The following is a 13,691-nucleotide window of genomic DNA, read 5'->3' as shown; positions in this document are numbered from 1 at the left end:
GCCCAGTGGGCTGCCCACCAGGCCTTGGAGGTGACTGGAGAGGGGGTTCTGGAGTCAGAGTGATCAACAGTGACCAACCCCCAGAGACTCCTTCTGCACCCCACCTTCGCTGGCCTAGGCGGAGACCTGGTCCTGGTCCTGGGCAGGACCAGGAATTAGCCTGACCTGGCAGCCAAGAGGGGCCTGGACTCAAGCAAATCATTGCACCACACACAGCCAGAGAAACTCAAAGAACCTTTCATATTTCCTCCTTCCCTTGATTCTGCATCTCTGCACTTCCCCTCCTTGACTGTAGTTTCCACTGGGAGCTCCTGAAGGCCTGGGGGAGAGGACATGACAACTCAGGGTCACCTTCCACTTCAGAGATTTTGGAGGGTGATGGAAGGACCACCAGGGGGCAGTCTGGATCTGTCTCCATGATGCCTTACAAGCAACACCATGATCACCTCCCAGGAGGAGAGGCCTCGCCAGCCCCTTCCCAATCACAGCCCTCTCCCTCAGTCCTAATAGTAATTACCCTCTGCTTTTCTAGAAAATTCTTCTGTTCTTCTTTTTTCTCTACTGCCTGGATAACTGATACTCTAAGGTAGAACACTGTAGTGTGTTTAACTTATTTAAATTAATTTCATACAATTGGAAAATCAAGTTTGTTTGATTCAAAGACAAAAAGTGACAGAAGTCCTAACTTGAATTCACAAGGGGAGGAGTTGTGGGGGGATCCTAAACCTGGTGAGTATGGCTGTAGTTTTATTGAGTTCTGCTTGACACAAATCATGCTTAGCATTTAAAAAAAAAGGAAACCTCTGGAAACTGGTTGCGCCAAAAAATAAATAAATAAATGAAACAGTTGCCACACATATAAATAGATATGTGTATCTGTGCTAGTTTGACTCTTACGCCCTAAGTTTAGTTGCTCAGGAAACATCATGTTTATTTATTTAGATCAATGACACTGGACTCAGGCATTGTTGGAATGCTCCTTACCCCCCATCCCCAAGGCCAGAGCACTGGCTGGGCACTGAAGTCAGCCTTCCACGCTGCTCACTATGGGCAACCCAGGAGACGCTCAGATCCAATTCTGGTGGTCCCGTCCCCTGAGCCCGGGAGTCTTGCTGGGGCTATGAACCTCTGGGCAACCTCTGGTTGTCCCCCAGAGCCACTGCCTAGGGGGCCCAGTCACATTCAGGGGGACCAAGAATGAGCAAGTCGAAGACCCCCAGAACCCCCATCAAAGAGCCTCTGTCCAAAGCTGGGCTTGGGGATAGCTCTGCCCCATTCTTTCCCCTGGGCGGCCCTGTCCTCCCACACCCTCCACAGGGCAAGTAGCTTGGTCTCACATACACGGGGGAGGGGCTGCCCTCGGGCTTTGTTTGACCTGGCAGCTTGGACCTCCTCTGAGGCCCAGAGCCTGGCTCCCCCCTACAGGAGACAGAGCAGGAAGGGAAAAGGGCTGAGAACGAACCCAACTTCACAAGTCACAAACGAACCCGCCCCGGTAAGTGTGTGAGCAGGCGAATGTCAGTCTCCTTGCCTTCTCCCCAGACTTGCTGCAGGGAAGACACTCCCAGTGAACCCTGTCTGGCATGTGAGGTCACAAAGCCCCTGCTCGCTCAGCGACTGGGGGTAACAATACTGTTTGCGAGCACTTAGTGGCAGGAAGGGCCCCATGCCCTCTGCCAAAGCATCTTGATGACCCCTCCGAGCAGCCCATGGAGTTGGAAGGATTCTTGCGCCATTTTCAGGACAAAGTGTTTAGGAAGAGAGGGCAAAAGGGCCCCTTCTCCTCGCCTTGCCAACCAAGGGAAGAATCCTCAGTTGCCTCTTTTCCTACAAAATGGATTCTTTAAAAAAGCACCTAATGTACTTTCTAGAGCTAAGGAGAGTTGACAGGGAGGGACCACGGGGGCTTCTCATATGCCTTGATCCTCTCTGGAGCTTCTTTGCCTCACCTGTAAAATGAGAGAATTGGACCAGGCAAAGGCTGTGTTTCATTTGCCCTAAAATTGGATCTTTTTCTTATGGAACAAGTAAGATGTGCTTGAGTGTAGATGTGTGTGTGTGTGTGTGTGTCTAGAATGTGTATATGTGTGTGGAAATATGTATGTGTGTGTGTCTATTGGGGGGGTGTTTACATGTGCGTGTGTATGCGTGTGTATACACGTGTGTGGATTTTAACTACCCGGGACCTGGTGTGGGACACCCACCTCCGGATGTGCTTCCTGTTTCCTCTGCAGCCGAGTGACCTGCTCACAGGGAATGCTTCCGGCTACACACGCCTCCCGCCTCCCGTGGGCCTCTTCCCACGTGAGCGCCAGCTCCCACTGCTGGGAAGGAGCTGGGACTATGAGTCAGGGGAACTACCAAATTCTCTTCAACCTTCCTCAGCTCACCTCTGGCCTCATTGGCTGAGGCAAAACTCCCCTCTCTGGCTTCTCCGTGGGCCCTCACCGGGCAGACAAGAACAAGCCCCCAGAGTTTCAGGTTTCCTCTGGGGTCTGTGCTCTGTCCTCTGTGCAAAAGACACTTGTTCAAACACATCCGACCCCAACGGGGGACACAGCCTGGGCTCCAGCGGGGCCCCCCACTTGTTTTCTGCTAATTAAACTTCCTAATGTAACAGTACCAAGTGGGTTTGCAAGGCAAGGGGTGTGGGATAAAGGGCCCCCCCTGGCTTGGTGAGGCGGCAGCTTCCCCCACAGACCCAGCTAATAAAGGGACGCACGCGTGCAAGAGCTTGTCTGGGCCTTGGTGACAGCTTGGGGCGGAAGGCTCGAGATAATCAGGGTTTCAAACAAACAGCTGGAGGGCAGACAGCTCAGCATCTCCCAGGCAAATATAATTACAATAACAATACTCTCCAAAGAACGTTAGCATTTGTGTAGCATTTGTGCGCCTGGGAAAGAACCAGAAATCCATGTCATGGAAATGATGTGGCTTAATTTAACATTTAGGACTTTTATTGAAGACTTATCAACATAATCCTGCTTGTTGGCTTGACTTCATAAAATTTTCCAGTGTGCCAAATTATATGGCTAATGCCGATGGCGGATGACATAAATCTCTTTGCCCTCACCTGAGGTTGATGGATCAATTTCTCAGTTGTGTTGTAACATATCGCCCCGAATCACCAACACTTTGCCCATGCTTTTCTTACAAAGAGTTCCCAGCCCCTGGAAGACTCGCCTTCTGTCACACACTGATGTGGTCACCTGGTCAGGTCTGGAAGGAGGAGCCTGACTTGGGTGAGGTCCATATGCCACGCAGAACCTAAGAGAGACCATGACGCCTTCTGAAGGTAATCTGCCCAGAATCTGTCCCTCTGGAGAGGCATTTATTATGTGCCGGGTCCCTGACGGGCAACCTTTCTCCTGGAGCCCTCCCTTACCCCAACCCCCCAGCCCCAGCACGCATAATTTCCGACCAGCGCTACCTGCCCTTTCCCCGCTCCCAAAGATCCTGGCTGACTTCCAGCTTTGCTTTTATTGTGTTGCCCTGTGTGGTCCCTTGACCTTCTCCAGGAGACTCTGTTTTTCTGTCTTGCTGGTCCTAGCACAGTGGCTGGGCCTTTGCATGCCTGCCATTATAAGAAATGTATATTTGGTCTTTGCTTCAGTACCCAGCACAGAGCTCCTCCTTGTCTTCTCCTTCCTCTTCTTCTTCTTTTTCCTCTTCCTCAACCTCTTCCCCTTCTTCTTCCCCTTCTCCTCCTCCTCCTCCTCCAGATTTTCTTTCTTTCTTTATTTGAGAAAGAGAGCACAAGCAAGCAAAGGGTGAAGAGGGGGGAGGGGCAGAGGGGGAGGGAGAGGGAAAGAATCTCAGGCAGACTCCACTCTGAGCACAGAGCCTCAGCCCAAGACCCTGAGATCCTGACCTGAGCTGAAACCAAGAGTCTGAATCCCAACTGTTGACTGAGCCGCAGGGGCACCCCTCTGGCACAGAGCTTCTAAAACCCTTGGAAATATCCTGAGTGAGAGGAACATCTTTCATTATTTGTAACAAGCCCCTTTCAACTGGATCTGAGTTTATGTTAATAAGGTGACCTTGGTGGGCCCCGAGATAGCAGGTTGGGTGCTGGTTGCCATAGGAACCAACAGCGTGATTAGAGGGTTGAAACTTTCAGGCCCACACACCCAACCTCCAGGGAGGGGAGACGGGCTGGAGAGTGAGTTAAATCACCAGTGGCCACGGATTTAATTCACTGCACCTACATAATGAGGCCTGCATAAAACCCCTAAAAATGGGATTCACAAAGCTTTTTGGTTGGTGAACACAGAGAGGTGCTGGGGTGCGGGGTGCCCCTCAGGGAGCCTGGAAGCGCCACACCCCGTGCCCCACGCCTCACCCCATAAACTCTTCCATCCGGCTGTTCCTGAGTTGTGTCCTTTATTATAAACAGACAGTCTAGTAATAGAGTGTTTCCCTGAGTTCTGTTCAAGCTGAGCATTGCTCTTCAAGCAAATGACAAACCTGAGGAAGTTGTGGGGACCCCTGATGTGCAGCCAGGCGGTCGCACTGGGGACACTGGGGGAACTTGGGACCAGCATCTGGTGTGGAAATCCCACACATTTGGGGCCACCTGTGAGCAAAAAATAGCTCGGGGCCCTTACCGCGTATCTGGGGAATCATATGACCTCAGGACCAGAATTTTGGGCGCTGCGCTGGTGTAAAGTGATACTTTGATGGGGCTGCTTCAGAAAGATGAGGCTGAGAGCAGCAAAGAGAGGAAGGGAGAGAAAAAGTGGGTTCTAGGTTGTTACCCGGGAAGCATCCTCAATACAAATAAATACGTGGTTTGTTCCCCTCCTGACCTCTGACCTCTGGCCATCCCCCATTTCATGGTTCATTATATACTGTCGCAGGGCACCTCTTGCTTCAACATTCGCATCGGAGTAAAGTAAACCTTGCACCACTTACGTCCTCCCGGCCGTGCGCTCCCTCCACGGAAGCCGTCTTGGGCTTAAGTAGCAAAGTGCCGTGCGCGATGGGGGTGTGAGTACATCCTAGCTTAGTGGGTGATTTAACTCCAGTTAGAGTAAGTGCAGAACAAGTGAAAGGCTCACAGTCCTGGGGGCTCTATCTCCTTCTTTCTATGATGAATGTTTCGTTACAGTGGATCACATCCCAAACTGGGCATTAGTCCCTCCCCGTGCTCAACGACGTTTAATGTACAGAATTACTAAACTGAAACGGGAGAAGCTATAAAGACGTAAAGAGAGGTCTAAAGGTGCTCCAAGGCTGAAGAGGAGTGCCCAGGGAAGGACAAACTTGGGGGGGGTCCCCTTCCCAGGGCTGGGGTTTAGAGCTTGTTGGAGGATTGAGGCCACTGGGTAGAGGAGAAGTTTGCAGGGCTGCCTAAGCTGGAGCTGGGCCGTGGTCTCCGAGCAATAGGACATGACTCCCCAGGCGCAGGAGAGCCGAGGCTGGTGGGCAGGGGCAGGGGCAGGGGAGCCGGGGCACCGCCATCCGTGTGAGGCCCAGAGGGTTGTTTCCCATGGCCCTCCCCATGCAGATACCATGCGCCCCAAAGCCCAGGCCAGGCTCCACCTGCCAGTGAGCACACTCCTGTGAACCCTGAACTCCATCTGGCACAAAGGACTCACCCACATACTGTGTTAAGAGACTTGACCGAACCAGCTTCCACCCGTGCTAGGCTGTGTCCATAAAGGTGACCCCAGCCCTGCGCTGAATCTTCGCTCAAGAAAATACAGTGCTGCCACACCACAAAATGTACGTGGTCCCACAATGTGCATCTTGTGTACAACCCACCTTGCCAAACCATTTTCAGTAACCCTCCACCCACCTCCTTCTGGAATCTTCCATATCCACACAGCTCCAGTCTGTTTGTGTTCCTTATCTGTTCTCACCTTTGTCTCAGTTGGAGGGGAGCTCAGGCTGTCCTGGAGTCTCCTTCCTCTTCCTCAGTCATCTGAATGCCATCTGTCTTGCAGCCTTTAAGAAGTGTCCAGTGCTGTTTTTTCTTTGACACTGTGCCTTAGCCAGCTCAGACAACCATAACAAAATACCATAGGCTGGGAGCTTAGACAGCAGACATTTATTTCTCACAGTTCTGGAGGCCAGGAGTCCAAGATCAAGGTGCTGGTAGATTCAGTGTCTGGCGAGGACCCTTCCTGGTTTGCCACCTTATTGCTTCCCACAGTGGAAAGAGAGAGCTCTGGTGTCTTTCTTCAGATAAGGACACTAATCCCATCATGGGGGCTCCACCCTAATAACCTCATCTAAACCTAACACCCCCCCAAAGATCTCACCTCTAAAGACCATTACATTGGGCTGGTGGGGGGGGGGGGCGCCTGGGTGGCATAGTTAGGTTAAGGGTCCGACTCTTAGTTCCATCTCAGGTCGTGATCACAGGGTCGTGAGATCAAGACCCACGTCAGGCTCCACGCACAGTGTGGAGTCTGCTTGAGATTCTCTCTCTCTCTGTAACCCCCCCTCTGTGTGCACTCTCTCTCTGTCTCTCAAATAAATAAATATTTAAATACTATTACAGTGGGGATTAGGACTTCAACATACACATTTGGAGGGACACAAATATTCAGTCCAGAGAACACTAACAACACCCTGACTCCCTCACGTGGCATCCACCATCCTCGGCTGGTCTCTGTCCTGGACAGCTGTTACCATAGCCTTCCATCATGGGTGACGAGGTGCCCTCCTGCCAGTGAGTGGGCTCCCTACACTCCAATTCTCTCTGCACCTGCTCACCAGCACTGGCCCCCCTGTGCCCTGGGAAATTGTTTCCTGCTGCCCAGAGACCATGGCCCAGATCAGGTCCAGGCAACCCCACAAACATTTCCACTTTCCACTGGTTGCAACCAGAGCTTCACCAATGGGGTCTGAACCCCAGCCTTGGGGAGGGGATCCCCTTCCAAGTTTGTTCTTTCCTGGGCACTATCCCTCAGCCCTAGGATATGCTTTAGAGTTCTTTTTCTATTTTTTATAGTTTCTTATCATAATTGGGTAGTTCTTTCTATGAAACGTCCTCTGTTCACATGACCGCATGGTCTGTCTCCAGCTCTACTGTAGGTGTTACCATGGAGGCAGCATAGCAGGTGGGGATACAGAGGATTGGCAATGGGCAAAAGAAACAATCCAGGTACAACAGCGCTTAGTGCCTGGTCCACACCAAGTCCTTCTATTTTAACTTTTATTATTGTCACATGAGTATTGTTAAAAAGGAGGCTGGGCAATGGGAGGAGGCTTTCTGGAAGCAATGATATCTGAGCTGGTTTGAAGATAGACAAATGAACAGGGCATATGGGCAGAAAGGCAGCCACCCAGGCCAAGGCTGGAAGCTTGCCCAGCTCCTAAGGCCTGTATAAGGACCCAAGTGAGATAGACAGATAAATCCACTTTATAAACACACAGAGAGATTGTAAACAATAATAATCCAATTACTTTTGCTTGCTGGAACTACTTTCTTCCTTAAGAAGAACGAATTGAAAAAAAAAAAAAAAGAACAACGAATTACCTTGTGCAAATGCCGTGCTCATTATATTTTGTCTGGAGACGACATTTCCACCAGAAGAAGTGCCCAGTGAAAATTATTAGGACCTATCGTCCCCAGTGAAATAGCTCTCGTTGTAAGTAACTAAACTGACACACTAGTACAGGCATCCTTCATTCATTCAGCAAATATTAATTATGTGTTTTGCACAGAATTGGTAATGTCAAAATTATTCTTGTCCTTATTCTTAAGTTATGATCGTCCTTCTCTGGGTGGGCAAGTCACTGGGAAGACATTTCGCAATGTGTTCTGCCATCCTGTTCGGTCCCTAACCTACTCCTCCCTCTTTTTCTTTTCCCCTTCCCTTGAGAAGAGAATTCTTCCCTCCGTCTCCTGTAGGATGATTCCACCCACGTTCATGAGCCCTCGGGGTCTCACTTCCTGTACCAAACACTCGGCAAACACATGTAGTTCCCATCCTTGGAGAGACTCCGTTACATCAAATTTTCTCTTTGATTCATCCAAGCGTTTACAAAGTGTGACGGCAGCCCTGAGGAACCAGCAATTCTGCCTCAGAGGTCAAGAAAGTTTCACAGAAGGTAATACCTGGACAACAGTCTTTTTGTTGGCTTTTCCTCCTTAGACGTCAGTGCCCTCAGGCCATAGGAGGGAGCACATGACTCTGCCTCAGCCAATCAGAGTTCTCGCTTCCTCGGGCCCACCCTCAGTGATTGGTCCAAGGGTTAGGTCCCTGCTATACCTGATCCAATGGGATACTCTCCTGGACATTTGACACAAGCAGAGGCAGAGAGGCAGCATGGAAGGTGAGACATCTTCCGGGAGGACTCTAGAGATAGGGTTCTCCAGCGCGGGCCTCTGAGTGAAGGCTTTGAGCAGACTAATGCCTCTCCTTTCCAAGGCCTGGATAAGCTGCTGTCCTTTTGCTTCTGGGAGCTACCTTAGTTGCCTTCCCACAAATCCTCTTTTGGGGGGAGGAGGCCATGAGTTAGCTAGAGTTGGTTTCCTTGTTGCCAAGAGAAGAACTTTAACTGTAATTGAAGAGTGAGTTGACATTTTTCTGCTCCAGTAGAAATCTAGACAATCAGAATCAGTTATGAGACTCAGAGCCACCACCAGCACTTCTAGGAAGAGCTGGGTAAATACTGACAAATATTTGGTCTTTAATTTTTTTTAAATCCTTTTTTTAAATGTTGTGATGGGGTGCCTGGGTGGCGTAGTTGCTTAAGCATCTGACTCTTGGTTTCACCCCAGGTCATGATCTCGGGGTCCTGGGATTGAGCCCCGAGTCAGGCTTCAAACTCAGCATGGAATCTGCTTGGGATTCTGTCTCCCCTCTCCTCTGCCCCTCCCCCTGCACTTTCTCTCTCTCTAAAATAAATAAATAAATCTTAAAAAAATAATCAAAATTTAAAAAAAATGTTATGATAATTACATCACACCAGACAAATGAAAATGCAGCTGAGCTGATTAGAATTCCATTTAGAATAGAAGTGTTGCAAATACCCAGGAAAACTTGGGTAACCTGGATTTGATTTAGTAGAAATCATGGTACCATCAGCCACAAATCCCCAGAGGAGCCATTCCTCGAAACTGTTAACCAGATCCATTCTGCACTGGTTTTATTTAAAATTTCCATTTCAGAGGAAGGCCTTTATCTGACCTGACCCCCTCATCTTGGGGATAACTTACCATAGGGACAAAGAAAGCAAAAGTGTCTGGAATGTAGGGCATCAACTTGCTCTGTTCCTGTCTCCACCAGGGTTGTGCAAATCTCTTCCCCACTTGCTGAACTGAACCCCCATACACTGTGGAGCTGGTACCTTTCCCACTAGTCCAACTATGTGGGGTTTGCCAAGATAGTGGTGGATTGCTCGGAGCCCAAGCATTTTAGATTAAAGAGATTTTATGTAAAATATTCACAGTACTTGTGTCCCACCATTCTTGCTTAAAATGGAGACTACATGGATGTTGTTCCCATCCAGGAACACATCTCCCATGCAAACTCTCAGACCAGCTCCCCAGAAAACAGGTGAATTTGGATCAAGAAACAGTTAAGTGGCCTGGGAAAATGTCCTTGGATCTCATGTAATTAACTGTGTCTGAGTGTCAATGGGAAGATGGTAGCTTTGCTCCTTAGGAAATACCATAGGTGCCCATCCCTGACCACGTGTCTTACATGACAAGCTCTCCTTGGGGTTTCCATGGAGGTTTATTGAGAGAGTCAAGGGTTGGGGATTGAATGGAACAGAATCTCATTGAATGCTCCTTGAGAGGTCAAGCAATGTGAAATCTTACAAGCGATCACTGAGCTGGCATAAGAAGCATACCAAATCTATCTTTTCCCTAAAACACAAAAATCCTAGAAATACAGAAATCTTGGTGAAAGAAGGGACCTCAACTTACCACATCACATTGCTCCTCTTTTCAAATTCTACTTCAAGGCCCACTTCCTTCAGGAAGTTATTTATCCAGTAGTACCGTATAGGATATTTTTGGTTGGCGGGGGGGGGGGGGGGGGGGGGCGAGAGATCACAAAAGAGAAAATTTATTGGCTCACAAACTAAAACAGTCCTGTGGCAAATTAAGGCTTCAGGCACAATTTGACTGGGACTCTAGTCTCTGTGATTTTCTCAGTTCTCCTCTCTATGTTGGCTTTTGTCCTCAAATTGGCTTTTCTAACGTTGGCAAAAAGGCTCCAGCAATTACAGGCTCAGATCCGCATTTAACACTATCCTGGGCAAGACAGAACTTTTATGTCCCAGAATCTCCCTTTAAAACCTTTCCAGTGATTCTGACGGGGTCAGCTCACTTAGGTCAGGAGTCGATCTTGGATCCAATCAGTGAAGCCAGGAAACGGAATGTGCTGATTGGATGAACCGAGGTCTCTTATTTCAGCCCTTGAAGTAGGAGTAGTTTCAGCTTCCTTAGTGCCATATGGATCTCCAAATGCAAATTGGGGGTGGTTGGGTTAAGGAAGGGGAAAATGCATGCGGGGGAAGCAACCAACAGGAGAGGATTGAATCTTCAAATTCACTTAAGTTCTGACTTTTCACTCCCATTGTAATACATTCCATGCTCCTATTCGCTGTGGATTACATTTTTGTTTATATTTCTTCCTTCTGTTTTATCCTGCCCTATAAGCTTGTCCAGCCCTAACTATATAAACAAGCCAACACTTTTGCTGGATAACCTGCAGAAAGTATTTTTTAAAAAAGAAAAAAAAAAAAAGAAAAATACTTGGAAGTCGAACTCACCCTCTAAAAACAAAAGCTTGGGATTTAATTCTGACCTTTATGAAATTGTGGGGCTGGTTGCAGACCACTGACTACAGACAAGGAAAAAAAATATTTCATTTGTAGTCCAGGGAATGTCTCCAAAAAAGGAGCTGGATAAACTTCATAGAAGTTGGTACAACATATAATTTATCACTTTGCCTGCTGAAAACCACTTTCAGAAGTTTGGCTAATCACGATCTCTCTAAATTAATTACTCATCTAAGTGAGGTCTTATTTCTTTTTGGGCAGAGACAGCTATATAAGTAACAGATATTTATAGACATTATAGACATCATATGATGTCTAATATAACAAAACCTAAAAGTAACTGTTTTGTCTACATGTAAAACTTGAATCTCATGGACTTGATTCAGAGCTCAGTTCATCAACTGTTTTGCAGATTCATTCTCTTATAGAACAAGGTACTCTAGCCATTTCTTACAGACTAATTGCCAGTGGACTAGTCGTTTCCTTTTCCACAATTCCACCCCCCACTATCAACATCAACCACACAACACTACCACCATCAACATCAACTATCAACCACCACCATCATCAACATCGACCACCACTACCAACACCACCATCATCAACATCGACCACCACTACCAACACCACCATCATCAACATCAACCACCACCAACATGACCATCATCAACATCGACCATCAAACACCACCAACACTACCACCAACACCACCAACACCACCATCCACATCAACCACTACCAACAACATCACTAGCATCAACCATCACTACCATCACCACTAACATCATCACCATCAGCATCAACTACCATCACCACTATGAACACAAGGCTTATGTTTTACCTATTTATTTTACTTTGAAAAATATATTCATATGCATGATCTCATTAGCTCTTATCTACTTTATAAGACTGGCAGAACAGAGATTATCATTCTCATTTTATCTGTGTGGAAACTAAGGTCCAGAGAGGTGAGGTGGCATGTTCAAGGACACCAAGTTATCCTTGACTAGAGTTCGATTCTTCTGACTTCAAAACTAATGCTCTTTTCAATGGACCCCATACCCTCAATGAAAATGAAGAACTTCATTCTCTCCTATTAACAACCTTGGTATTCAACGGAGAACCTCTAGAAGGAATGGCTCTTTGAAACCATATATCCTACTGCCGTGCGTTCCGGGTGAGAGCCACAAGTCATTCAAAGTTCATGTGACCCCTGGAAGTTGAACTTGAATCCAGAGGGCTTGACTCCAAATTCAGCCTTCTTCCCATGATAAGAGGCTACTTGCATGTATACCCTCAGGAATCTCCTAGATTCTCTGACAACAGTGGATGCTCCAAGTCCTTCCCTGGAACACAAGCTTTCCCAGTGAAGGGTATGACTGGAAGCTGCTGCCCCTGCTGTTCTGTCTCAAAGTGCCACAAAACCTGAGAAGGAAACAGGACACTGGCTTTGGGTCACACTCCCATTGGCTTAAGTGCCCCAGGGATGTTCTTCCAGCCCCACCCAAGGACCCGACTCTTCTCTCAAGGTCCCAGGTAAACTCAAATCTGCTTCCCCTTGTAGGAAGCTTGGGCCTCTTCTGTGGAGGTCAGCTTGCCTTGACTTTCAAGGGATCCCTTGGATTTCAGTTTGGCACTCACTGTTTTTATATTTTGGCCCCAGGCTGGCCTGGTTGGGCTGCAGGACAGCTGTGTTGCTAATGGTCAGTGCAGAGCATTTGGCCACCTTGCTTTGGAGACCTTTCTTTTTGAGTTCGGAGGTCAAATTGGAGTAGTACATATCTTCCAAGGATTTATCATTCTTTCTGAGGATGTTGCTGGCCAATCGGAGATGCCAATGATGGTGAGGATGTACCAGGCAGCGCTGGTCCCATCTGAAAGTTTCAGGGCCCTGGTGGAGTTGATGCCAGTCCTCCCCTCCATGTGGTCCCTCAGCAGGTAGCCGAGGCCAGTGCCAGCCTGGGTCTGGTTGGGGGCTCCCTGAGGAGTCCACTGGGTCACTGAGAAACAGAGAGATTCAGATGAGATCTAGTATTCTGGGCTGAGGGTTGCCTGGCCAAGCCAATGATCAGTGGAAAATGTGGGAGAACTGAGGGACTGGTTCAAGGGCTCTCTCTGTTGAATGGGCAGGAGTCTAACAACCTGTATATAAAGAGAGGTTTTTGGGGCGTGGGGTAGTAAATATGAATATATGAAAAAGCGAACCAACCATGGTAGAGTGCAATCATATGCAGAAAAGAAGGAAGGATATGGTATTTGCTTGAAGCTCACATATGCATAAAATACCTCCGGGAGAACACACAAAGTTGCCCTTGGGGAAGAGAACTGAGGGATGAGATGTACCTTTCACCGGCGCCCTTTTGTACATTTTGTATCATGTATATCTATCTTCAAAAAGGAGGTAATTTGAAAAGGAAAGGGTACAAGTGGGCACTTTCTCGGTCTCCTTGGCGAAGTGCCCCTGGGTATGACACCGTGTGCCCTTCCAAGACCAGAAGATTAAAATCTTAATTGCTGTTTAATTCAAAACTGTTTTCTCTCCTCGAAGAACCAGTGCACATGAAATGAAAGCCACAGAAATAGTACAGAGAACTGTGAGACAATTTTCCAGTTGAACTTTCCTGGCTCAAATCCTCGTTTCTCGCCCCTCACGACCACAGATGTATTCGGATGTGTCATCGGATCTCTCCCATAGCCTGCCGTGCGGACCCAGGTTGCTCCACAGATTCTGTGCATCTGACATGTGTTTGCTGCTAATTCATTTTGCTAATGCGAGATGCAGAGAGGCTGGTATTGTTTTATTATAGTTAATTGCCAGAATAAGTGAATGATCTTATAATTTTTAGATGAAGGGAGAAACAGTTGAAAAAGAACCCTACAAACCACATGTGACAAAGCCCAAATGAACAGATTTAGTCCTATAAAATTGGTCATTCATTATA

The 13,691-nt window shown here is 47.8% G+C and overlaps 1 protein-coding gene across 1 annotated transcript; it reads right to left on the bottom strand.

Moving 5' to 3' along the window:
• Positions 1–12,273: 12,273 nt before the first annotated feature.
• On the bottom strand, positions 12,274–13,428 carry SMIM34A (small integral membrane protein 34A). The gene is given in 3 exon segments (XM_040621661.1): positions 12,274–12,579; positions 12,582–12,777; positions 13,336–13,428. Coding segments are annotated over 3 exon segments (513 nt in total). The 3' UTR covers positions 12,274–12,355.
• Positions 13,429–13,691: the final 263 nt, after the last annotated feature.

The sequence above is a fragment of the Ursus maritimus genome, unplaced genomic scaffold (genome assembly GCF_017311325.1).
Source record: "Ursus maritimus isolate PB19 unplaced genomic scaffold, ASM1731132v1 scaffold_4, whole genome shotgun sequence".
In the NCBI taxonomy this organism is placed as follows: domain Eukaryota; kingdom Metazoa; phylum Chordata; class Mammalia; order Carnivora; family Ursidae; genus Ursus; species Ursus maritimus.
The sequence above is the reverse complement of the archived record's forward strand: the minus strand, read 5'-3'. Positions and strand labels throughout refer to the sequence as shown.